The following is a 27,796-nucleotide window of genomic DNA, read 5'->3' as shown; positions in this document are numbered from 1 at the left end:
CAAATATATAAAAAAAGAGTGAGATTTGGCTGAGAATGTGCACCTCAGTGAGGATTTAGGCAGTGATAAAGTGCTCATCTAACATGCATAAGGCCCCACCTTCAATCCCAAGCACCACCATAGGGATGGGGTAGCAAGTTTGAAGGAGAAAAAGAGGTTCAAATCTAGAAACAAAGGTAGATTTGAATAGACAAAATTTATACTTGATTCTCCCACCAAAGTTTAACAAGAAGGACAGAAAACAGAACTAAAATGTTGTTTTAAGACTGGGTAGACTTATGAGTTCTTGAGGAAAATGGGAGGAATGACAGAAAAACACTGAAAATAAAAGTACCACTAGGAATGGTGGTGCATGCCTGTAATCCCAGCAAGATGGGAGGCTGAGGCAGAAGGAATGCAGTTTCAAGACCAGCATCAGAAACTTACTTAGACCTTGTCTCAAAAATAAAAACAAATAAGTAAGGTCAGTGGTAGCATGCTGCTCCTGGGTTCAATCCTCAGTACTACAAAAAAAAAAAAAAAAAAAAAAAAAAAGTCAAAAGATGGATGGAGGGGTTATGTCAAAAGAAATAATTGAAATAATTAGTATCCTGATTTCTAAGTTCCTTGGCCTAATCAGCTTTACTGATTCTCTTAAAGGCAATTTTCAGCTGTTCACTTCCACAGTTATATCCTAAACCTTGTGAATACCAAAAATGACTCAATCCTGAAATACTAAATCCATATAACTTTTTTTTTGTCAGTCTCTTATCCTTTTAGAGCTCTTACTCAATCACTCCAACTACTGCTGGTCCTTTGGCTTCCTACAGATTTCCGATCCCCTAACTATTTTTTCCTCTATAAATTTCCTAGTACTATACTTTTTTCCCACTCCAGCTTAGATACCATGTTCAATTAGTTCAACATCTTTCTTACCAATATCCCAAACCTCTTTGCCCAACTGTCATTCACAACACCCACCAACCAAAACCTAAGTCCCCTGTAATCCTGAGTTGCTGGGCAATTACAGGCATGCACCACCACTCCTGGTGGTACTTTTATTTTCAGTGTTTTTCTTTCATTCATCCCATATGCCCATTTTCTTCACATCTATGCAGGACTGCTGAAAACTCCTAGAAAAAAAGATTAAACTGCTGATAATATAAATTAGTAGTCTCCAATCTCAATTAGGCTAGCCCTCAACATCATCTAACAATTCTTCATGGTTTTGTCAGCAGGACTTCCCATTGTCTTAGCAGCTACTTCAAACTTCTCCACAAATTTTTATCCCGGCCACCTCCCACTCCCAATTTCACGAGATGCTCTAACCATTTTCCTCTCTCATTTGTACACTATAAACTTATCAAGCCTCCTTTCTCAGTTGTGCCCTGAATCACCTTCTCCTGTATTTTCCACACCCTTCTTTATTGCCTCCTTCCACTCAGCATTTAAGCATTATCAATAGTCCATCCCTCAAAAAACAGCTTCTTTGTAATAGAAAGGATATCAGTAGAGAAAAACAAGTGAATCAGGAGACGGGAGAGAAAGGGAAGGCATTGGGGAATGAGTGATTAAACTGTTATGTACATGTATGAATATAGCATAATGAATTCCACTATTATGCATAATCATAAAGCATCAATAACAATAAATTAACTATTTTAAAAAGGATATAAACTTAACTTAAATCTATGGGGTGGAGGTGGTATTTCTTAGACTGTCTTTATCCCTACAATTTCCATCTTTTCTCCTCCTGAAAGCCAAAGTTCTTTAGATAAGTTGTCTTCTTTTACTCACTTCTTGCCCATGCATCAATCCACTACAATCTTATATCCAAATTTAACATTCTCTGCTACTTCTGTCACCACAACCAGGGTCACCAACAATTGCCTTGTCACTAAACCAATAAACACTTCCCCTCACCTTCTTTTACTTGATTACTCACCAGGAATTGGCACTGCAGACCACTTAACTCCTTTCAGAAATTCTCTTTTGATTTCTGTTAAAGCAATATAAATCCTTGTTCTTTTGGGGAAAATGAGAAATGAGCTCCTTCACCAAGAATAGATGGCTTCAGTGGCAGGGTGCTTGCATAGCATGTGTGAGACCCTGGATTCAATCCCCATCACAAAAAATAAAATAGACTGGGGGTGGGAAGAAGGAAAGAAGAGAAGTTCACTGGATTAGGCAAAACAGAACGAAGGGAAGGGAGGGAGGACGGGAATAGGAAAGACAACAGAATGAATCAGACATAACTTTCCTATGTTCATATATATGAATACACACGACCAGTGAAATTCCACACTATATACAACCTCAAGAATGGAATCCTAATTAGAGTAAGTTATACTCCATGTATGTATAGTATGTCAAAACACACTATACTATCATGTATATGTAAAAAGAATAAAAAAAAATCAAAATAAACATGCTCAGTAGGAAAAAATGAAATAATAAAAAATAAAGTACTTCAAAGCAATAGAATAGCTGTGAGCAAGGCTGAAAATTAAATTAAAAAGTTAAAAACAGATACAGTTTGTTACTGCCTTGTACTATAATCCCTGTTTCCAAATCCTCAATCACCACACAGAAGAATACACTTAGTTCCTATTAAGTCATTTATTTTTATGTGATCACATAAAAAGATATTTTATATAATTTAGCTGTTTAAATGCTTGTGAAATATGGTTCAGAAAAACAAGCATAAAATTTAACAATAATATAAAATTTAAAAATATAAAGTAATGGTTAATGTGAAAATTAGCTATGATTCTAAAATCATAATTGCTGAAAATATATTGTACTAAAAGTAAAAGAAATTTTAAAAGACTTCAATTGGCCTTAATAGTTTTACAATGGTAATAATAATGACTCTGTTAAGTATCAGACACTATTAACTGTTTACACATGTTAAATCTTTTAATCCTCACCATTATTCAGTAAGTGTGGGTACTATTATCATCCTCATCCCCAATTTACAGATATGGAAACCAAGGGCCTATAGTGGCAAAGTAGGCTGTCCATGTGCTATTAATAAATCTGTGACAAGTTTTCACACGCAGGAAGAGAGCTCCAGACTAAGTGTGCCTAACCATCATGACATACTGCTTCAACAAACCACGATATACCTTTACTTATCTACCACTGTCCTCCTACAGATATAAAAAACAGATCGGGCCCTTCACCAAATCTTAAATATAATGCAAAAATTGTGTAATTAACTTTAATGGTTTCCCCAAACTGCACTCTCTTCTCAGTCATCTAAGGGAACTCCAATTCTCTCACTCCCCTCAATGTTGACTTCACTAAATTTTTCAATGGCCTTCTCCTCACAAACCACATACTCTTCGTTCAATGAATTCCAATGTCATCTATCAAATGATGACTCACAAATCTGCACCACCAGCACAGGCATCTCTCCTAAGTACCACATCTATCAATCTGACTGCTTTATGAATGCCAAACCATCAATTCAATTAAAAAATCCAAAACAGAACACAATACTTTCCTTGTTCACACCAAACTTGCTATACCTTATATTTTCAATATCACAGAATAGTATCACCTCATACTTCAATTTTGTCCAATTTTTAAATTTTTAATTTTAAATTTAAATTTAATTCAAAATTTTTGTCCAACTTAAAAACCTAGGTACAGCCAGAAAAATATTTCTAAAACATAAACATTAATTACTATGGTGCTGCATACTTGAAATCCTTAGGTAGCTCCTTATTCTGCAAACCTTCATGACAAAGTCCAAATTTCTTAGCATAGTATACAAGGCCATTCATAATACAGATGCTGATTACTCTTAGCCACCTTTTACCAGTCCCTCACTTCTAACTGCTCTGAACTTTTTCCTGTTCTCCAAATAAGCCCTAAATCCTTCCCTATAATCAGCAATGTCCAACAGAATGTTCCATTAATGGAAAGATTCTTTATTTATGCCATCCAATATAATAACTGCTAGTTACAATAAACCCATGAAATGTAGCTAGTCTGAGAAACTGAATTTTTATTTTAAAAATTTAATTTCAATAGTTACATTTGGCTACTGGCTAATGTACTGAAATAGGACAGCTCCAAACCTTTGTATATGTTATTCCCTCTGCCAGGTGCAGATGGGTACATGTGGAAAGTCCTCATTAGTTACCATCTAACATCAACAGTATTCATTCTTTTTTTAATTCCCTTTATTTATGTAGTTAATAATTAATAAGGTTCATTATATACATTATTTAAAACCTTTAGCTAAAACCTCATTTGAATACCACTGTTGTTTAACTTTCCTCATAGTTTATAGTGTTTCTCCCAAGATAGTAGCTTAATTACAATTTTTCTAAAAGGACTACCACTTTAAGAAATGAACAGGTGCCATATATTAGTAAATGAAAAGACCAAATTATAATGTCATATTACACTACAAAAGTAACTTTGCTTTAAAAAAAAAAACATTATAGATACTGTATAGATACAGTCATGTACTGTGTAATGAATGACATTTTAGTCAATGATGATGGACCCTGTATCATAGGGATCCATCCATAAAATTATATCACAGGGCTGGAGTTATGGCTCAGCAGTAGAGCGCTTGCCTAGCATGCATAAGTCACTGGGTTCAATCCCTGGCATCATATAAAAATAAATAAAATAAAGGTATTGTGTCCATCTACAACTAAAAAAAAAAAAAACTTTTTTTAATTTAAAAAATTTTTTAAAAGATTATATTGCCCAGTGATGTCATAGCATCTTAATTTAAGTACATTATGCACAAGTACATTTCTCAAAACACATCACCATCATTAAGTAATTTATGATTGTACATGGAAAAAAAAGATGAAAAGATCTGTATCATTTTAACTGAGTCCCTCTCAGAGAGATGGCTGGTTATTTTATGGCTAATCTGTATTTGATAAATATTCTATAAGGAAAGAGGATATTATTCTAGTGATTCTTCTTCTCTCTTTATTGCATCATCAATTTTTCTCCCTCTATATCAGTTCATTCATTTCTCCCATCTGAAAAAAAAATCATTTGACTTCCAGGTACAGCTCCAGGTACAGCTCAATTTCTTTGCTCCCTATACTAGAATACATACCAACTACAATTCCTTTTTTTCTTTCTCTCTTGAATCCACTCATCAGGATTTCAGCCCCACATTGCACCTAAAATGCTTGTCAAGGTTAGGGAGTCTAGTCTTACACTTTGACAAATCCAAAACTCACTTCTCAATAATCATCTTATTTGACCAAATGGGGTTAGGGTTAGGGTAAGGGTAAAGATTAAACAGCAGAATACAAAAGACAGGGACTAAACAGAAAACAGGTAGTAAAATGAAAGACCTGAATCTAATGATGTCAATAATTACTTTAAATAGAAGTAATTCTGATGTTCATGATTAAAAGAGATCTTCAGATTGGATAAAAATATCAAGGTACAATTGTATGCTCCCTAAAAGAAATTCAACATAAAGGCTTAAATTGTAAGTGTAGAAAAATATATACCATGCAAACATAAAAAAATGCTTTAGTGACTATTCAGAGAAAGTAAACTTTTGAATAAATAATATGATAGGGATAGGACGGACCTTATGTAACATTAAGGATCATATCTCAAAAAAATGCTCTTAAATGTGCATGACAACAAGGCCTTAGAAATGAAGCAAATATAAAACAACAACAACACAAACCTGTTAAAATTGAAAGGAAGGCTAGACCAATGCATAATTGGAGAGTTCATTATTTTTTCTTAAAAATCAGTAGAATAATGAGATGGAAAACCAGTGAGGACATTGAAGACTGGAATAATATCAGTTAATATGACCTAGTTGACATTTATAGAACACTTAACCAACAAGAGCCATATACACATTCTTTTAATATGCAGGGTAGACGATGTTCAGTCTAACCCTTATCTGACCCAAACACTCTAGGAAAGCCCCAGAGCTTCCTACTCTTGACCATTTGTCTTTCTACATTCACCCCCTTAGTATCTCATCCCATCTCACAGTATTTACCACCATCTACAACCTAATGACTTCCAAATTTATATCTCTACCCTTACTCTTCCCATAAGCTCCACACCCATATATCCTACTACCTATTTAAATCTCTACTTGGATGCCTAAAACCATGTCAAACTTAACATGCCCAACCTCCTGGTCCCCTTCTCCCTTAAAAAAAAAAAAAAAAAAAAAAAAAAAAGTCGGCAATAGTCTCCTTGCTGGTCTCCCTGCCTCAGATCTGCAGTCTACTCCTAGTTCAGGAGGCTAAGTGGTCCTTTTAAAAGGTAAATTGGGTCATATCACTTCTCTCCTCAAACTCTCCAATGGTACCCCTTCTCACTAAGGGTAAAATCAAAGTCCTTACACTACCTCTTCTGACCTCATATTCTATCAATATTCCACTCTTGTTTACTCCAGCCACACTGGTGTCTTTGTGGGTCTTCACACAGGTCAGAAATTCTCCTGCCTCAGGGCCTAAGCACTTGCTATTCCTCCTCAATTGACACTCTTCCTCAGACATTTACATGTCACTCCCTTATCTCCATTATCAAGCTCTCAAGGGTATTTCTCTATACTATTGCAAACTCCAAACCAACCTCCACCATGCCTATCTTACTTCCCCTTCCCCACCACATCTCCAGCATATTATTTTTCTCCACAGCATTTCTTATCATTGAAGGCCCATATATTGACTTATTTATTGCCTGTCTTCATCATACTGGAAAATAAACTCCAGGAAAGCAGCTTTCCACTAGTTAGTTCCCACCATCAAGAACAGTGCCTACACCTGGCACAGTGGTGCATGCCTATAATCCCAGCTACTCAGGAGGCTGAGGTAGAAGAATCGAATGTTCCAGACCAGCCTGGGCAACTTGGCCAAACCATCTCTTAAAATAAAATGAAAAGGGCTGACGAATGGTTCAGTGGTAGAATGCTTGCCTAACATCCATATGATCCTGGGTTCAATCCCCAGTATTGGGAGGAAGGGCAGGGGATGGGGAAGAGGCAGTACCTATCACGTAGAAGGCATTTCTATTTGTTGAATTAATTACTTGTATAATATTTAAAGTTTCTGAAATATATATGGCATACAATTGGCAATTAATAGTTACTGATCACATTTTAAATGCCCATTCTGCTTACAACTCTCCAACAGCTTCACTTCTCAGAGCAAAATAAAAAATCCTTACAAGGCCATACATAATCTGGCTCCAACTTCCTCTCTGCTCCTGACCTCTCTGCCCTCATATTCTAACTTCCTCCCCATCCTTCATGACCATATTCTTAATCTAGGTTTTAAGAAACTTGGAGAAAGGCCATTAAAGAAGAAAGCTAGGTGATGCATATATAGTTCTGCCAAGCCATGATTGTGGAACCAGCCATATTCTCAGTTTCTTGTCCAGCTGCCAAGCCAGCTCACTCGACTGAAGGATTAGACACTAGCCTTCAATTAGGGCATTGGATATTATCAGTTATACAAATAATCAGCCCATAAATGAACAGACACTAACTATAAATTGTTCCTTTTTATAGATCTATGAACTCTTTCCAGCTGATATGCTAAAGTCTTCCCTAAATACACAACCAACATTACTCATAATATGAAATACAGGAAAATTATTTCCTTCCTGATTATTCTACTTTGGTGTCTTTACTTTAAATTTTGAATTTGGACTGCAGGCAATTTGTTTTTATCAGTAGTTCATTTATATACACAAGTGTAATACTGTCAAATTATTTCACTATAATACATTTGTCATCCTATGAGAGTTTGCAACTTTACTGCAGTAAAAAAGAACATTTCAACAAACCATCTGTCTGCTTTTTTGCTTTAATCACCAATTCTAGTAATGTTGCTCCAAATTTTAAATTTTTAAAAATAACATAGTATTTCACATCTTGTAATTTAATTGCAAGGATGGAAACTTAAGCATTTCAAATCTCCAGAAATTTCAGTCATCTTAAAAATATCATACATCAATGGATGAATATTTTCTTGGTTGAATATTTAAACAAAATGCAAAGTAAGAACTGACTTTCCTCAAAGAGGAAATGCAAGCAAAGCAAAATAAAATGAAACATTCTGAAAAACAGAACTCTGCTTACAGGCATACTTCATCAAAAAAATAGTAAAACTTTATTTAATGTGATGTCTATTTCAAGGATTGAATAGTCTTATAAATGGAATCCTACTGCAGCACTGAAATGACAATCCTAAATCATCTACTTCAGAATGCACTATGGATACCAGTATACCGTTTTTTCTTTTGTTAGCAGCTTTCTTGGAACAAATGTTGACATTTACTTAGTAAAAGATCAAGAAAACATTAAATTGCTTAATATACAATGACACCTCTGTAAATAAAAAGGTAGGATCCAAGTTAAACATACAGCAAGCAAACAGGATGTGTAGACCTAGATCTAGTAAACATAAACTTCAAAGAGCTAAACAATTAATAAGACAGACCAGTTACCAAAACTGGAGTTATTAGAACTCAAGGGATTTAAATCTTTGAAATTTAGATGACCATACATACAACAGTATCTTCAGAAATCAATGGTGGCATGTATTTTCATACCTTCAACCCTGGATAGCTGAGCACAAGAAAAAGGAACTCATGCACCTGTGCTTTTTCATAGCATGCTTATAACTTCTGGACCTGTATCCAATTAGCTGCAGGATGGTAGTATATTATCATACAACAGGAATACCAAACTAGGTTTTCCTTCTGTACCAAACAGGTTTACTGCCACTGAATCAGTCTTGTTTCGTTTTTTGTTGTTATTTGTTTGTTAACTTTTGGAGATGCTGGGGGTTGAAACCAGGGCCTTGTGCATACTAAACACAAGCTCTTCCCCTGAACTATAACCCCAGCCTTCAATTTTTAACAACACTGGCCTAGACAGTTAATGTGCTGGAATATGAACAAGGAATGAAGTCAGAGGACCTAAAAATATTGGTTAAACAAAATTATGAACCAAATACTTTCCTAGTCACCTTCATATAAGTTATACCATTTAATATAAAGATAATGTGAAAGAGATATTTCTCTACATGAATATTCAGCAAATTTTCATTAACTAGATAACCTTAAAAAAACAGAATAACTCAATGAGGTGAAGGCATCCATGAAAAATACTAAGATAAATAAAAAGAAAAAGCAAACTGAACAACTTGAAACAACAAAGAAATGTTAAATGAGAAAATAGCAATATGGGTCCTAATTAAAATTAAATATCAATTAAAAATGGGGGGGGGAATCACACACAAAAAGTTTAGAACCTCATAATGAGACACAATGACTCTTTGAAGTATGTCAAAAATAATGCATTACTATTAATAAAGTACTGACACCTGAAATTATTTTATTGTGAATAAAGAATATTCAAAAAACATCCTCTAAATGGGTTAATGTCAGTTAGCTGCACTTCTATATGCCTTCTTTCTTATCTTTTTTTTTAGTTGTAGATGAACACAACACCTTTATTTATTTTTATGTGGTGCTTAGGATTGAACCTAGTTCCTCACACATGGTAGGCAAGCACTCTGCCACTGAGCTATAACCCCAGCCCCCTGTATGCCTTCTTGAAAGATAAAGTAGTAGAGTTGCTATAATTGCATACAAATGACACACACATGTAATCTTTCTACTGGACTCCACTGAGAAACTAAAGGCTAATGGTAATAAAGGAATTTTCAAGGCTGATATTGTAAAGTTGATAACAAATTAAATTTCAGTTTAAAAATGTTAGACTGGGGGCTGGGGTTATGGCTCAGTGGTAGAGTACTTGCCTCCTACATACAAGACCCTGGGTTCGATTCTCAGCCCCGCATAAAAATAAATAAATAAATAAAGTTTTTTTAAAATGTTAGACTGATATAATGTATTATAGGAAAACATACAGCCCTTTGTGTCTAAACCAGATCTGTATATCAAAACAAATGAAAACTCCACTCCAATTTCAGCATGGAATAAAAATGCTACTTTATAAGGTGTTTCAGAAGCACTGCATTGCTAAGTAACTGTTTGCTAATCTTTTTATTGTTAGATCCAAGAGCCTCTTTTAGCCTTCATTCTATTTACCTTCATTTTTTACAATTCCTAACACAACTGATCATTTCCTCCTAAATTTCCTGTTAGCTTCTCCTTTTTTACTTTTTTATCTTTTTTAATGCCTTCTTTTGACTTCCTAACCCACTGAGTACTGGCTCTTTCCTAGTTCTTCCATTCAAGTTACATGGGTTTTATCTAGACTATTTTATCTTCTAGCAAGTTCTCCCTGGTGAGTGAATCCATTCCCATGCTTTAATTCTTACCTGCTATCCTAAATATCAAGCTCTAAATCTCTATTTCATTTGAACTTGCACTTTCTTTTGCAACTCTCCTAGTTTCAACATCATTTTCCTCCATGTGGAAAAGTCTTCTTAGCTTTAGTATCTAAAATATTATCCCCTCAGTGAAATTTCCTCGACTTTCCCATAGAGTTAGTTAAAAATATTCTAGTTTAGAAATCCTCTCCAAGTAGGCAAGTATTATCAGACCCTTTCTAGAAATTTAAAAAAAAAAAAAAAAACAGACTGAGGAAATTAAGCAAACTGAACAAGGAAACATTACTATAAGTGGAAAACATTACCTTAAATCTAGATCTTCTGATCCCAGGTCCAATACTCTACTACAACAAGATATTCTCAAAACATTTATCACAAGGCCTGGGGTTGTGGCTCAGTGGTAGGGCACTTGCCTCACATGTGTGAAGCATTGGGTTTGATCCTCAGCACTACATAAAAATAAATAAATAAAATAAAGTTATTATGTCTATCTACAACTAAAAATATTTTTGGAAAAAAAAATATTTATCACAAGATTTACAAAACTGGACACACTGGCATTAGGTGCGTTACATATTTATAATCATTGTGTCTTCTTGTTGAATTGAGCAGGCAGCGGAAAGTTGGATAATGATTACCAAAACACAGGTAAGAGGGAGTTAAGTTCTTAGTGTTCCCCAGCATGGTGAGTTGATTATAGTTCACAATAAACTATTATATACTTTATGAAGAACTAGAAGAGAGAAGCTTGATGACTCAAACATAAAAAAATGATAAGGAGATGGAAATGGTAATTAAATGACCTGATCAGTACATGTGTTGAAACGTCAGACTGTATTCCATAAGTATTTACAATTATTACGTTCATCAAAAAAAATTAAAAAATGGCTTAAGCTTTTAAAATGAGTTAAATAGGGCTGCAATTGTGGCTCAGTTCCTGGCACATATGAGGCACTGGGTTCAATTCTCAGCACCACATAAAACTAAATAAATAAAATAAAGGTATTGTGTCCATTTATAAATAAAAAAAATTTTTTAATGAGTTAAAAAGAGAAATTCAGTAATATTATTGCTAAGAAAACTGATTAGACTCATCTGTTTCTTTCCAGAAATTATTTCCTAATTAAATGTTTAATTCCAGAAAAAATTAAAACTATCTTTTTAAATTATACACATACTCCCAAATGGGTTAAGATAAAAGAGGTTCTTCTTTTATGATAGAGAAGGAAAATAACTTGGGAAAAACTAAAAGAAATAAAAGTTTAGAACATTCTAGAAAGAAAGGAATATGAAAAGTAAGTTCATCACATTTAAATTGAAGAAATTATAAAATCTCAAGCCAATAAACTAACACATTTAAAATGAGGAAGTAAGCCAATAATCTAATACATGGAGTTAATTAAACAATAAATGATGTATGAGATCTGTTTTCATAAAATCTTCTAATTCTCCTAATTCTAGGTTTTTTTTAAAGGTAGAGAAGATAAATAACACTGATAAATAAAATTATATTCAGAAAATAAATTAGCCAGATGTAGTAGCACATGCCTGTAATCCCAAGCATCTCGGGAGGCTAAGACAGGAGGAATGCAAGTTCAAAGCCAGCCTCAGCAACTCAGCAAGGCCCTAAGCAACTTGGCAAGACCCTATCTGAAAATGAAAAACTTTAAAAAGAGCTGTGGATGTGGCTCAGTGGTTAAGCACCCCAGGTTTAATTCTAGGTACACACACACACACACACACACACACACACACAAACACACAAAATCATTAATACTGTGACTAGGAAGTGACCAGGCATTGTTGAAATAGTTAGTGAAAGAACAATTAAGCCAAAGAGCACAACAATAGAGGGAGTTCTGGATTGGGAACATCTACATTTTACAGCCACTGTGGAAAAGACTTGTTCAAGAGATTCATCAATGGTAGCTGAACACAGCAGTGAAGAATTTAATAAGAAGCAAGATATCTGTATGGTCTCAAAATATCTTCCCACAAAGAAACTTGGGGAAAAAAATAGTAATGAAAAAATGAAATGAATGAAAAAATAGTAATAGAAAAAATGGATGTGTCCTTGACTGGGAAAATTAACAGCAGGAAGATAGGTGTCCTGGGCAGCTACAATAGTTTGAAACCACCTGTGGTAGAATTTCAACTAGAGACATACAACTTAAATCTAAATGTGAGGAAGCACCAGCAAACCCAAATTGACTCACATGCTATAAAATAATAGCTTGTATTCTTTAACATATCAAGATCATGAGAGGCAAAGAAAGGCTAAGGAAATAGTCCATACTAAGGGAGATTAAGATCTTGACAACTAATGAGATATAATTCTGGACTGGATTCTATACTAATGGAAAAAATACAAAAAAAATAAAGACTTTGTTGGAACAAATGACAAAATTGGATTACATATTATAGTTTGTACTGATGTTAAATTTCCTGAATATATTAGTGCCAAGGGTATGTGAGAATATTTTTATTCTTAAAAAAATACGAACTGGGGGCTGGGGATGTGGCTCAAGCGGTAGCACGCTAGCTGGCATGCGTGCGGCCCAGGTTCGATCCTCAGCACCACATACAAAGATGTTGTGTCCGCCAAAAACTAAAAAAAAAAATAAAAATAAATATTAAAAAATTCTCTCTCTCTCTCTCTCTCTCTCTCTCTCTCTCTCTCTCTCTCCCCCCTCTCTCTCCTCTCTCTTTAAAAAAAAAAAAAAAAAAATACTGGGGGCTGGGGATGTGGCTGAAGCGGTAGCGCGCTCGCCTGGCATGCATGCGGCCCGGGTTCGATCCTCAGCACCACATATAAACAAAGATGTTGTGTCCGCTGATAACTAAAAAATAAATATGAAAAATTCTCTCTCTCTCTCTCCCTCTCTCACTCTCTCTTTAAAAAAAAAAAGCGCTGTAAAGTTCTAAGGGTAAAGCAACATGAACTACAATTCTGCAATGATTCAGAAGAAAATAAGAATGTATATGTTTGTTGGCATGTGCAGGGAAAAAGAGAGGAAGGAAGAGAGAAACAGAAGTGTAGCAAATTTTTAAAATTTGTTGACTCTTCATGAAGAGTAGTTTTCTATACTATAATTGCAACTTTTTTAAAAACTTGAAACTGCTTCAAAATAATACATTAAAAACTAGAGCACATAACACAGTTTTGCTTACATAAATTTTGTCATTTGATTTTTGAATGTGAAGTAGTATCATTAATTTTACAAATGAGGATCATGTAAGTTCAAGAGAGACAAAGTGATCACTTCCAGAACAGGAGTCTCCTTGTTTCTTGTATAACTCCATTAGATTGCAGCTCAATGGCCAAAATGTTTCTAATTCCTGGAAGATTAAGGTTATACAGCTATTGTAAATTTTAAACTTTTTTATTAATTTTTTTATTGATATGACAGTGGAATGCATTACAATTCATATTATACATATAGAGCATATTTCTGGTTGTATACAAAGTATGTTCACACCAATTCATGTCTTCATACATGTACTTTGGCTAGTAATATCCATCACATTCCACCATCAGTAAATTTGTATTCCCTAATAAAAGCACCATAAAGTTCATGTAGTTAGCACATCCAAGCACTTGAGAGAATAGGCTTAGATTAGAATGTCTGGGTTCAAATTCAGGGAACTCTGTGATCTTGGACAAATTAACCATTGAGCTCCAATTTCCTCATTTGTAAAGTAGAATCAGAGAAGTATCTGGTAACCGCCCACAAGGTTGTTAAAAAGACTGAAGAGCTGGGATGTAGTTCAGTTGTAGAACACATGCATATGTGAGTCCCTGGGTTCAATCTCCAGCACCACAAAAGAAAAAAAGAAGATTGACTATGATAATAAATGTTCAGAGGTGTGTACAACAAACACTCAATGTCAGCTCTTTTTATTTCAAATCCAATCTCATCAGCACTGGTCAAAGCCATGCATTCTTTTCAAATCAGGCCCAAATCTGACAAAATCTAAAAGAAAAACTTCTGAGATGTTGACAAACCATAAAACTAAACTAATTATAAGCAAATCACATGCAAAATAGACCAATGCAGATTGACAGGTTAATTTAGCAGTTGAAACATTTTGTTAGTAGAAATGTACACTTACAATAAGCTCCTTGTTATATTAATTGCTAAACATCTAACTGCACAGAATGAAAAATGAAAGGAGTTATTTTCCAGCCTGAGAATAATGAAAAACTAAAAAAATGACTGAATTTTATATACTTTATATAATAAGATTTCAGCCATCTTAATGCAGTCAAAATTTAATCCCAATTTCAACTGCCAACACTTCCCAGAGTACATTTTGTGTGTGTGTGTGTGTGTGTGTGTGTGTGTGTGTGATGCTGGGGATTAAACCCAGGGCCTTGTGCATGCTAGACAAGCACTCTACCAATTGAGCTATATCCCCAGCCCCTGTATCTAATCTTTAGTTAAAATTTAAGTTAAATTTTAATCATACCCTTCTGACGCCTGCAAAGCTACCAACACAGCTACTTTACCTTCATTTAGCATTCCAGTGACAACCTACTATGTGACCATATTGTTTAGTACTGAAGATTAAAAATAAGAAAAAATGTATAAGTGATTACAAAAAGATCTAAACAAATTTAGGGGAGGGGAGGTTCACTCCTGGGTCCTACTTAAAATGAACTTAGTCAGGTTTCTACAGAACCAAGTGTACATTGTGTAGTGTTTGTAAATTCACATTTTTTTATTTTAGGATGTGTTCACCATAACAGTCCTTTTAAACATCCTCTACTCACAATCTTATTTTGTTTTGAAACAGAGTTTTTTCATCTGTGGTGCAAAAGATAGTGGTGTCTTAATCAGTTTGCACATTGATAAAAGAGCTTAAAATCACCTCTTTGCCCCTTACATTCCAGAGTCACGGAATACTTTCTCATAAGCAATACTCCCACTCCCTCTCTCAGTCCTCCACTCTCTTCACCCTAAATAAGCGACTCTCTCAATGTCAGATCCCACAGACATTAAGTAGAAGTTCAAAATTCAGACTTCCATGACCCTGCGGAAACCAACTCAGCGGTTCTGGGGGTGTGATCCACACTCATCAACTAGTGGGCTTTTTTTTTTTCACTGAAGTTTGAAAACTAGCAGACACGCCCACACCCACACACCCCAATCGCCCCAACATCTCCCACCACCCCAACTGACCCAAGCCCACCCACCAACAGGAAACATTCCCGACCCGGTCTCCGGGAGACCCCGGCCCTCTCCAGGGAGCCAGAGCCAGGTACCCGCTCCTCCAGGGCGCTGGGTTCCTCCACCCTGCCCCTGTACCCCAACCTTTCTCCTCACTTCTTCAAATCGCTGCTAAAGAGGCCGAAGGCGCCGGAGGGGGAAATGGTTGAGGTCGCCTCCTGACCCAGCTCCGCCGTTTCCCCTCCTCCGGACTGCTCAGTGTACGCAAAACTGTTGCTGGACATTGCCGCGGTGCTGGCGGGCGTCGGGTTGGTCCTGCCGGGGGTTCTCTCCGAAGGGCTCCAGTCCCGAGGACACGGAACAAAACTAGTTCTCGTGCGGAGGGGTGCGCGTAGGCGCTTCCGGGCTCGTCACAGCTCCCGGAGCCACCGGGCGGTCCACCCCCTGCGCATGCCCAGAGTGAGAGCTGGCCAGAACCCACCGCGGGCCACTCCGGGCCGGCCTGGATTTTCCTTCTCCGTATTTTGGAAATAGCCAAGAGGTTGGGACCCGGGTTTTGGCTCTGGCAGGCCGTGGGCTTGCAGAAGACTTGACTTGTGGCCCTTACGTAGGAGTTTTAATGGAGACGGAGATCCCCCAGTCTGCACGGCTCTTTGCTTGATTTCTGCCGTAAACCAATAGCTTTCAGATTTCTCCTGAAACACCAGATCAACTCTCCTGAACTCATCACGATTACTTTTCCTTTTGGTGCCTCTCCCTCTAGTCAGAGCTGCCTGCTGTCACACACGCCCCACGCAACCTTTAGGCTAGACCTTAAGGAGACCCCCCTCCCGAAGGTGGTTGAGAAGCGACCGTGCAGGTGAAAGCTGTGACAGGAGAATCCTGGCGCGACTACTTCCCATTTGGATCTCAAAGGGTGCATCTTAGCAGCTTCAAGCTACCAAAAATTAACAGAGCCACCTCTCCCGCCCGGAGTAGCTCCTGTCCTCGGGGCACTTCTGTCCTTCCTTCTTTCTTTCTGGGACATCCCCTAGGGAGCAGCCTTTTCTTCGGGTGCCCGCACCTGAGAAAGCAAATTTCCAGGTGTACTTGCTCCCAGCCTTCCAGTGGATTTCGGAGTCCTCCCTCCCTTCTCCTTTGCCTTCCGCAGGGGCGCCACGGAGCACGGTCCTCAGTTCTGCAGAAGGCAACGCTGTTACTGGGGAAATGGTGCGCGCCTGCGACTGTAGGTGGACCAGGAGGGAACGTCCTGAAAGCTCTGTAGTCTGATCAAAGCTTTGAACATTTTTAATTCAGTTGTTAAAACACTTTAAATATGTTGTTTGTCTATGTGGATAATAATATTGACAGGTTTATAGAATTTTACCTACAGTTGTTGATGATGATGATGATGATGATAGATAGATAGATAACTATGTATTATATAATTCTCAATTTATATCAGGCACTATTCTAAATGGTTTGCATATTAATTCATTTAAGAGTAAAAAAGCTAGGCTTTGTTTACTGTGTCTGTAAAATGAGGACATTGATGTACACGTATTCTAGAGAATTTCTGCCATGTGCCAGAAATTGTCAAATGTAACGATTTCTTGACTTTAGAATCCATGCACCTTTACCGAATATCCTAAATTGTTCTCAGAAATTGGGCTGGGGCTGTATGGAGCTCAGCGGTAGAGCGCTTGCCTAGCATGTGTGAGGCACTGGGTTCCATCCTTAGCACTGAATAAAAAGAAACTAATAAAAATAAAGGTATGCTATCCATACACAACTACAAAAAAAATTTAAGAATAATAATTTTAGCAGTTCACACCCCCCACAGCAATATATAACAGATCTTTCCTCCATTCTCATAAATTCTTGGTTATCTAAAAATGTTTTCTTGTCCTCAATATGACAGGCATGAATATTATTATATTGTAATTAGTTTTTATTTTCATGGTTATAATGAATGTAAGTATCTTCCATGTGATTATCATTCCAAGTACATTTGTTTTCTGGAACTTGCACATGAATATATTTATCCACTTTTACATAGTTTGTTTTTCTTATGGAAAACTTTCTTTATTCTTCAGCGTATCACTTATAATTTACTATTTAATTTTAATTGGTGATGTTTAATTTTTTAATATAGACTCCTGTAGAATGACTTACAGTTGTTTGTTGTTTTTTGCTTGTTTGTTTGTTTTTCTACTTTGATTTTTTCCATTGTCTTTGAATGGTGTGAGAATTATTACATAACTTGGTTTTTCCTCTTCAATGGAATGTTATGTGTGAGAGGAAAGCATGTATTCTTTGGAAAACTAGATAAAACTTTCTCTTATCTCTAGAAAAAAATTAGGAAGTGGAAAAAAAATTAGGAGATTGACAAAGAGAGACTTGGGTGCCTTAAAATTCTAATACCAGGGGCTGGGGATGTGGCTCAAGCGGTAGTGCGCTCGCCTGGCATGCGTGCGGCCTGGGTTCCATCCTCAGCACCACATACAAAGATGTTGTGTCCGCCAAAAAAACTAAAAAATAAATATTAAAATTCTCTCCCTCTCTCTCTCTCCCTCTCTCTGCCTCTCTCCCTATTAAAAAAAAAAAAAAAAAATCTAATACCAGAGATTCTTCCAGAAAGAACTCCAAGCCGAGCACAATGGTTCTACCTGTAATTCCAGTTACTAGGAAGGCTAAAGCAGGAGGAGTGAAAGTCAGAGGCCAATTTAGGTAACTTTGTAAGATCCTGTCTCAAAGCAGGAAATAAAAAAGCCTGAGGATGCAGTTCAGTGCCCCTGGTTAAACCCCCAGTCCCACAAAAAAAAAAAAAGTAACATGGGCTGAGGTCTAGTGTTCCCATCTCTCCAGAATTCAAAAATCTTTGTCTTTGTATAGCCATAAAGCTTTCTGACAGAAAAAAAAAATAAAATAAAAAAAGCAATGTTTCCAAATAAAAGAAACATTAGTTCTAAAAGATCCAAAGGATTATTCTTCCATACCTATTACCAAGTTAAAACCAGATTTTTCTATTTCCTACCAGATGTATAGTGTCTCTTGATTATTGTCAAATAAATTACATCTTTTCAAAAAAAGGTATTTTTTCCTAACACTTAACAAGACCTTTATTGAATCTTCTGATTTTAGTTTCAGTTCATCTAAACCATCATGACAATAAGTATTAAGTTTAGAGTACATATTTTCAAACTTTTTTCCTAAGCATAAAAATGCAAATTATGTCTGTATATATTTCTCCAAATATCAGTTAAAATTTTAATACCATTCTGTCTCTTACTTTTTTTTCTTAATATACTGTGAAACTCTTTTCATATCAATATATGTATATAAGGTTACCTCATAGCCAGACTTGGACCAAGTGAATCAAGAGACTGAGGCAGAAGGATTTCAAGTTTGAGGTCAGCCTCAGCAACTTTGAGACCCTGTCTCAAAATAAAATAAAAAGGACTGGGGAGGTAGCTCAGTGGTAGAGTACCCCTGGATTCAATCCTCAGTACCAAAATATATATGTATGAACATACATATACATAATATATAATATACATCATATATAATATATGTAGTTACCTCATTGTTTACTATAACTATAAATATATATATTTATATTTACCTCATTGTAAATATATATATATATATATATATATATATATATATAGAGAGAGAGAGAGAGAGAGAGAGAGAGAGAGAGATCATGTTGTTTTAAAACTCTATTTAAGATTTCATTTTATAATGACAAAGATTCTTAGATTGGTGAAACTTTAGTGAAACTTTTGAATCTTCTCCTAGGCCCATGTGTGCACTTCCTTGTAGAATCTGGTTTTACAAGGAATCAGTAAATGCTATTGCCAAGGAATTTAGCAAGGATCCTTCACACCTCCATATCTTAATATCTGATAAAATGTTTTCACTCCCCAGTCTTGGTATCTGATCATACTGTCATGCCATCAGCAGGAATAGGTTGGTTTGGCCAAATTTCATCCCCAGACTTGATGTCTCCCTTTGGCAATTTTTAAACAGTAATACCCATCCCTTCCCACACACACACACACCTTGCCTATGAATCTCCATTTATCCCTGGTATATTTGGAATGGACCCCTATTCTAGGGTCTTTCTCTCCCTGTTACAATAGTACTAAATAAAAGTTGTCTGCCCCACTTTAACTTTTGTGTGCCTCTGGTTTTCTTTATTTGTAAGTGCACTTTATTTATTCAATAGCCTATCAAAAGACTATTATAGATTATTCTCAATTTTGGACTATTATAACAATTTTACCAGAGCATCTTTTTGTACCCTGACATCAAAGTTTCCATAAATTATAATTCCAGTAGTCCAACAGCTAGATAAAATTAATATACACTTAAAATTTTAACAGAAGCTAGGCCAGGACACATGTGTCTAGTCCCAGATACTCAGGAGGCTGAGACAAAAGGATCCTTGACTCAGGAGTTAGAGGCAAACCTTGGTAATATAGCTAAACCTCATTTGAAAAAAAAAACAAAAAAAAATTTCTTTTTTGACAATATTGCCAAATTTCTAACCTACAAACAGGACACCAATTATGTACCCAATATTCCTTTGTCTCACCGTACCCTTTCCAGAAATGTGTATCATAAATCTTTTTCTTGTTTGCTAATCTGTTTGTAGAAAAATAATAAGGAAATAATTATTGTTTAAACTCACATCTCATTATAACAGAGAAACTATACAATTCATTTGTCCAAATAGGAAAATTTTGAGACTAACAGGTGACACTAGTCACAAATTTTCTGGAGAAACACATGTAAACCAGGACTTTCCCAGGGAAACAGAGATATATGGTCACCCTAAATATAATGCAGTTAAAAAAGCACATATTTTTTGGGGGGGGATTGGTTTATTTTATATATATTTCTTTTATTGTTGGTTGTTCAAAGCATTACATAGTTCTTGATATATCATATTTCACACTTTGATTCAAGTGGGTTATGAACTCCCATTTTTACCCCATATACAGATTGCAGAATCACATCAGTTACACTTCCATTGATTTATATATTGCCATACTAGTGTCTGTTGTATTCTGCTGCGTTTCCTATCCTTTATTATCCCCCCCTCCCCTCCCCTCTTCTCTCTGTACCCCCGCTACTGCAGTTATATCTCCCCCTTGTATTATTTTTCCCTTTCCCCTAGCTTCCTCTTGTATGTAATTTTGTATAACCCTGAGGGTCTCCTTCCATTTCCATGCAATTTCCCTTCTCCCTCCCTTTCCCTCCCACCTCTCATCCCTGTTTAATGTTAATCTTCTTCTCATGCTCTTCGTCCCGACTCTGTTCCTAGTTACTCTCCTTATATCAAAGAAGACATTTGGCATTTGTTTTTTAGGGATTGGCTGGCTTCACTTAGCATAATCTGCTCTAATGCCATCATTTCCCTCCAAATTCTATGATTTTGTCATTTTTTAATGCAGAGTAATACTCCATTGTGTATAAATGCCACATTTTTTTAATCCATTCGTCTATTGAAGGGCATCTAGGTTGGTTCCACAGTCTTGCTATTGTGAATTGTGCTGCTATGAACATCAATGTGGCAGTGTCCCTGTAGCATGCTCTTTTTAGGTCTTTAGGGAATAGACCGAGAAGGGGAATAGCTGGGTCAAATGGTGGTTCCATTCCCAGCTTTCCAAGAAATCTCCATACTGCTTTCCAGATTGGCTGCACCAATTTGCAGTCCCACCAACAATGAACAAGTGTACCCTTTTCCCCACATCCTCGCCAGCACTTGTTGTTGTTTGACTTCATAATGGCTGCCAATCTTACTGGAGTGAGATGGTATCTTAGGGTGGTTTTGATTTGCATTTCTCTGACTGCTAAAGATGGTGAGCATTTTTTCATGTACTTGTTGATTGTTTGTATGTCCTCCTCTGAGAAGTGTCTGTTCAGGTCCTTGGCCCATTTGTTGATTGGGATATTTGTTATCTTGTTGTCTAATTTTTTGAGTTCTTTGTATACTCTGGATATTAGGGCTCTATCTGAAGTGTGAGGAGTAAAGATTTGTTCCCAGGATGTAGGCTCCCTATTTACCTCTCTTATTGTTTCTTTTGCTGAGAAAAAACTTTTTAGTTTGAGTAAGTCCCATTTGTTGATTCTAGTTATTAACTCTTGTGCTATGGGTGTCCTATTGAGGAATTTGGAGCCCGACCCCACAATATGTAGATCGTAGCCAACTTTTTCTTCTATCAGACGCCATGTCTCTGATTTGATATCAAGCTCCTTGATCCATTTTGAGTTAACTTTTGTGCATGGCGAGAGAAAGGGATTCAGTTTCATTTTGTTGCATATGGATTTCCAGTTTTCCCAGCACCATTTGTTGAAGATGCTATCCTTCCTCCATTGCATGCTTTTAGCCCCTTTATCAAATATAAGATAGTTGTAGTTTTGTGGATTGGTTTCTGTGTCCTCTATTCTGTACCATTGGTCCACCCGCCTGTTTTGGTACCAGTACCATGCTGTTTTTGTTACTATTGCTCTGTAGTATAGTTTGAAGTCTGGTATTGCTATACCGCCTGATTCACACTTCCTGCTTAGCATTGTTTTTGCTATTCTGGGTCTTTTATTTTTCCATATGAATTTCATGATTGCTTTCTCTATTTCTATAAGAAAAGCCATTGGGATTTTGATTGGCATTCCATTAAACCTATAGAGAACTTTTGGTAATATCGCCATTTTGATGATGTTAGTTCTGCCTATCCATGAACAGGGTATATTTTTCCATCTTCTAAGATCTTCTTCTATTTCTCTCTTTAGGGTTCTGTAGTTTTCATTATATAAGTCAAAAAAGCACATATTAAATGACCATTTGGATTTTTCTTTTATTACTTATGCAAACTTGAGATTCACTTGTTTTTAAGTGGATAATTCATCTTATTGATTGGTGGGCATACTACAGATAGTAAATGTTAACCTTATTATTTTTCAATGAGAGAATACATTACAAAAATTGATTTAAAAAATAGTAACTCATTATAGTTGTAATGAGTTATTCCAGAGGCTAAGGTATGAGTATTACAAATTGGAAGCCAGCCTCAGCAACTTAGTGAGAACCTGTCTCAAAATAAAAAATATAAAGGGCAAAGGATGTAGTTTAGTGATAGAGCTCCCCTAGACTCCATCTCCATTAACAGGGGGCACAGAAAGTAATAGAAAATCTGAATAGATTAAATAAATATAGAAAGTAATTGAAAAGTCAAAAAAATCTACCACAAAAAAGGTAATATAGTTCTACAGAATCTATAATCAGTTTTCTACTTTTGCTGTTTTAAATTATTACTGAATTTTTTTAAGAAAAAAAAGACAAAGTACTTCCCAATATATTTTCCAGGATTAGCATTACTGATATCCTGCATTTTTTAATATGAAAAAGAACTATGTACTACATAAATACTAAACAAATATTAATCTAAACGCACAATAACCCTGTAGGTTTTGTTAAATGAAATTTAACAAAATTTAATTTGTTAAAAGGATTTTTCAACATTAAGAAATCCACAAGCCCGGCACCATGGCACATGCTTGTCATCCCAGAGGCTGGGAAGGCTGAGGCAGGAGGATTACAAATTCAAAGTTAGCCTCAGCAACTCCACAAGGCTCTAAGCAACTTAGCTATCTGTAAATAAAAATATTTTCTAAAGGGTTGGGGGTGTGGCTCAGTGGTTAAGTACACCTGGGCTGCTCAGTGGTTAAGTATACCTGGGCTCAATATTTTTAAGAAATTGAAAATGTGTTTAATAATATTTTACCAACACTTCTGATTTTTAAAAAATGTAGAAATAAAAAATAAATAAAGTAGAAATAAAAGTAAATGTAATCATCCCTCAATATCCTTGAGTTATTGGTTCCAGGACCCTCAAGGATCCCAATATTTGCTGTTGTTCAAGTTCCTTATATAAAATGGCACAGTATTTACATAGAAGCTATGCATATCCTACCATATGCTTTAAATCATCTCTAGATTACATAAGAAGACTAATATAATATAACTGTGAAGTAAATAGATGTTATGTTTATAGAATAATGACAAGAGAAAACTAAACATGTTCAGTATAGACAAATTTTTTTTTAATATTTTCTGTTCATGATTGATTGAATATGGAGATGTGGGACCCATGGATTTGAAGGAACAATTGTATTCTTACCATTATACCCACACACACACAGAGAGAGAGAGAGAGAGAGATGAATGAAGTGTGTGACAATACCTCCACAAAATACCCAACATAAAATACACAACATATTTTATCAAGTATGTGGTGAGATAACAAAGTCATTCCAACTAAAGTCAGAAAAAGGAAAATTATGCCTGTTGACACCATTACCATTTAGTATTGTTCTGTGGCTTCTAACTAATGCAATAAGACAAGAGAAAGAAATTCAAAAGTAAAGATTAGAAGAGATTGTCATATTTATAAATGATCTAATTATCTCAGAGAAAGCTGTTAGACTTTAAGTGTATTTAACAAAGTGGTCAAATTCATAATAGTATTCCTACACAACAATAGAATCTAATTAGAAATGTAATTTTAAAAAGGCCTATCCCACATAGCAATAAATAATCTTTAAGAAATCAGCCTTTTGAAGTATATAAGATGTAAGGAAAGAAAAACTATAAAATTTTACCAAGGGATGGGGAAAAGACCTTTCAGGTCTTTCTTTTCAAGAAAGTCTATATTCCTGAACAGGAATATTCAAATGAATATATTTATTGATCAATTCAAATTTTTAATTTTTCAAGCCTGTAGTCCCAGCTAATCAGGAGTCTGAGGTAGGAGGATCACTTGTCAATCATTTTGAGACCAGACTGAACAACATAGCAAGAACTCATCTAAAAAAAAAAAGAAAAATTATTTTTCAATTTTCAACCAAATTCAGCTTCAATCAAAATTCAAATTATTGACTAGATAAATTGATTCTAAAAGTTTATCTGAAATAATAAATAGAGCTGACAGCAAGAATTTTTTTGGGGGGGGGGTGGGAGAATGATGACTTACCCTACCACTCATTTAAATATACTGTAAAGTTATTATACTTTAAAAGTTTGTTACTGACCTAAAAGTAAATAAATTTATTGGTAGAACAGAATAAAAATAGTCTCAGCTACCTATAGGTATTGACATTATGATAAAGTTAAAATCTCAGCTCACTTAGGAACAATATAATGAACCATAAATGGTGCTGCGGTAAATAATTTGCTACAAGGTATAAAATAAAGTTAGATCTCTATATTAGTTTCTTATGAGTGCTATAACAAATTACTAAAAACTCAGTAGCTTAAAACATAAACTGATTGTCTTACAATTCTGGAGTCCAGAAAATCAGAATCAAGGAACCCAAGTTAAGGAACAGGGCCTGCAGTTCCCTCCAGAGACTCAAGGGGAGAGGCCCTTATTTCCTTTTCTAGCTTTCAGAACTGTATTCCCTACACTCCTTGGCTTTTGACTCCTTCACCCTTCTTCAGGAGAGCAGCACAATATTTTCATCTGTCTCTGCTGTCTTCTCTGGCCTCCTCTTCTGTGTCAGATCTCCCTTTGCTTTCCTCAAAAAAGAACACTTTGTGCTGACACCTAAATTCCATTTAGGTAATCTGATAATCTCCCCATCTCAAAAGGCTTAATTCAATAATGCCTGCAGTTACATTGACATTCACATCAGGTAACATTCACATTTTCCAAGAATTAGAATCTGGTTGGAGGTCATTATTCAGCACCATCATAATCTCTAATTCACACAATGCTAAAAATAAATGCCAAATTGATTAAAAATAAACTAAAAGGATAGTAGAATGAAACAGACATTATTACCTTATGTACATATATGACTGCATGACTAATGTGATTCTATAACACGTAAAATCAGAAAAATGAGAAATTGTGCCCTGCTTATGTATGATATATAAAAGTGCATAATGCATTCTACCGTCATGTATGACTAACTAAAACGTATTTTAAATTTTTTAAAAAATAAATAAACTACACAAAGTTTGAATTTTAGGAAAATATTTTCCTGATTGAGGGGGGAGTCTCATGATTGAGAATTGGTGTGAGAAAGTCTCTTAGCATAATTCTAGACTAGAAACAATAAACAAATATTTGGAACACAGTATGTTCTATATAAATACCCAGTTTTAGTTACAATTCTGAAGTCCTCTTCTTATATATTTAAATAGAATTTAAAATTTATAGGACTATTGAAGACATGAGGTTCAAATTTCATATGTATTTTCTAAGTGTTAATTTGAATTGAAAATAAGAAATAAAGTCACTCCTATTTTTAAAAACATTTAAATTAGGGAGGTCGGAGAAAGGATAGCTTAAGAACTAAGTTTCCCTTACTGAGCTCTTAAAATGTTTAAAATTTCAAGTATGATAATTTTCCTGCACTTACCATAGCCCTGCTTGATCTGGCCATTCTTTATTTCTTGACTTCATTGTGAATCTCTCTCTCTAGTTTATACTCCTGGAGTCTGGCTTTTCTGTTTCTTACCCACAAGCTTATCCAACCTGACAGACCTCACTTGCTAAACTCTACCAGAGGTATTCTTTGAATGAGTCTTCAAAAGGCAGTTCTTTTAGCTTGCTTCAAGTTATATTCTATTCAGGCTTTAGCTCAAATATCTTCTCTCCAGAAAACTCTTTCCTTACTACCCAATATAATGTACCATCTCCTTCCATCCCCATCCCAATAGTTATAGACAGCTGATCTGTCTAGCTAGCTATGCATCATTCTCTGACATACATCAACCAGAAACTTGGTATTGGGTTAATAAGGTCAATTTTCACAGGTAGGATATGAAGTGTATTGTTCCAAATAAATATAAAATGCCCTGCGCTCCTATTTAAAGAAACCTCATAACTTATTATTTTGCATCATGAAGAACTCTCTGTGATTTAATCTATGCAATCTTCCAATTTACCAGGCATTTGGGGATTTTCATATTTCAGATTTGCTTAAATAGTAGATACCTACAAACTTTCACCTTGAAAATGCCATGATTTCATTATTTTATAATGAAATAGATCTAGAAAAAGGCTATGTAGTAGATTCCTTATTAGGTAATGACTAGGGCTTACTTGAAATTATGTTTTAGAAATATAGAGAGACTTTATCACTAAATATCACAAAGGAAACATTTTAGGCCACTTATAATTCTCTTATTTTATGTAAGAACTTTATTTTTTTTTAATTTTATTTTATTTTTGTATTGGTTATTCAAAACATTACAAAGATTTCAGAATCACATCGGTTATACATCCACATTTTTACATAATACCATAATAGTAACTGTTGTATTCTGCTACCTTTCCTATCCTCTACTAATCCCCCCTCCCCTCCCCTCCCATCTTCTCTCTCTACCCCATCTACTGTAATTCATTTCTCTCCTTATTTTTTTCCCATTCCCCTCACAAACTCTTATATGTAATTTTGTATAACAATGAGGGTCTCCTTCCATTTCCAAGCAATTTCCCTTTTCTCTCCCTTTCCCTCCCACTTCATGACTCTGCTTAATGTTAATCTTTTCCTCCTGCTCTTCCTCCCTGCTCTGTTCTTGGTTGCTCTCATTATACCGAAGAAGACATTTGGCATTTGTTTTTTAGGGATTGGCTAGCTTCACTTAGCATAATCTGCTCTAGTGCCATCCATTTCCCTGCAAATTCCATGATTTTGTCATTTCTTAGTGCTGCGTAGTACTCCATTGTGTATAAATGCCACATTTTTTTTATCCATTCATCTATTGAGGGGCATCGGGGTTGGTTCCACAGTCTAGCTATTGTGAATTGTGCTGCTATGAACATCGATGTGGCAGTATCCCTGTAGTACGCTCTTTTGAGGTCTTCAGGGAATAGTCCGAGAAGGGCAATAGCTGGGTCAAATGGTGGTTCCATTCCCAGCTTTCCCAGGAATCTCCATACTGCTTTCCATATTGGCCTCACCATTTTGCAGTCCCACCAGCAATGTATAAGAGTACCCTTTTCCCCACATCCTCGCCAGCACTTGTTGTTGTTCGACTTCATAATGGCTGCCAATCTTACTGGAGTGAGATGGTATCTTAGGGTGGTTTTGATTTGCATTTCTCTGAATGCTAGAGATGGTGAGCATTTTTTCATGTACTTGTTGATTGATTGTATGTCCTCCTCTGAGAAGTGTCTGTTCAGGTCTTTGGCCCATTTGTTGATTGGGTTATTTGTTTTCTTATTGTTTAATTTTTTGAGTTCTTTGTATACTCTGGATATTAGGGCTCTATCTGAAGTGTGAGGAGTAAAAATTTGTTCCCATGATGTAGGCTCC

General features: G+C 35.6%; 1 protein-coding gene across 2 annotated transcripts in view; it reads right to left on the bottom strand.

Moving 5' to 3' along the window:
* The window catches only part of Ap3b1 (adaptor related protein complex 3 subunit beta 1), a 230,536-nt gene extending 214,643 nt beyond the window's left edge, over positions 1-15,893 (bottom strand). For both annotated transcript variants that reach the window (XM_076857095.1, XM_076857096.1), the window contains exon 1: positions 15,641-15,893. In XM_076857095.1, the coding sequence (XP_076713210.1) occupies positions 15,641-15,768 (128 nt within the window). In that variant the 5' untranslated portion in view covers positions 15,769-15,893. The remainder of the gene's footprint in view (positions 1-15,640) is intronic.
* Between the last annotated feature and the right edge of the window lie 11,903 nt (positions 15,894-27,796).

This window comes from Callospermophilus lateralis, chromosome 5, assembly GCF_048772815.1.
Source record: "Callospermophilus lateralis isolate mCalLat2 chromosome 5, mCalLat2.hap1, whole genome shotgun sequence".
Lineage (NCBI taxonomy): Eukaryota > Metazoa > Chordata > Mammalia > Rodentia > Sciuridae > Callospermophilus > Callospermophilus lateralis.
Note: the sequence above shows the minus strand (reverse complement) of the source record. Positions and strands in the feature narration are given on the sequence as shown.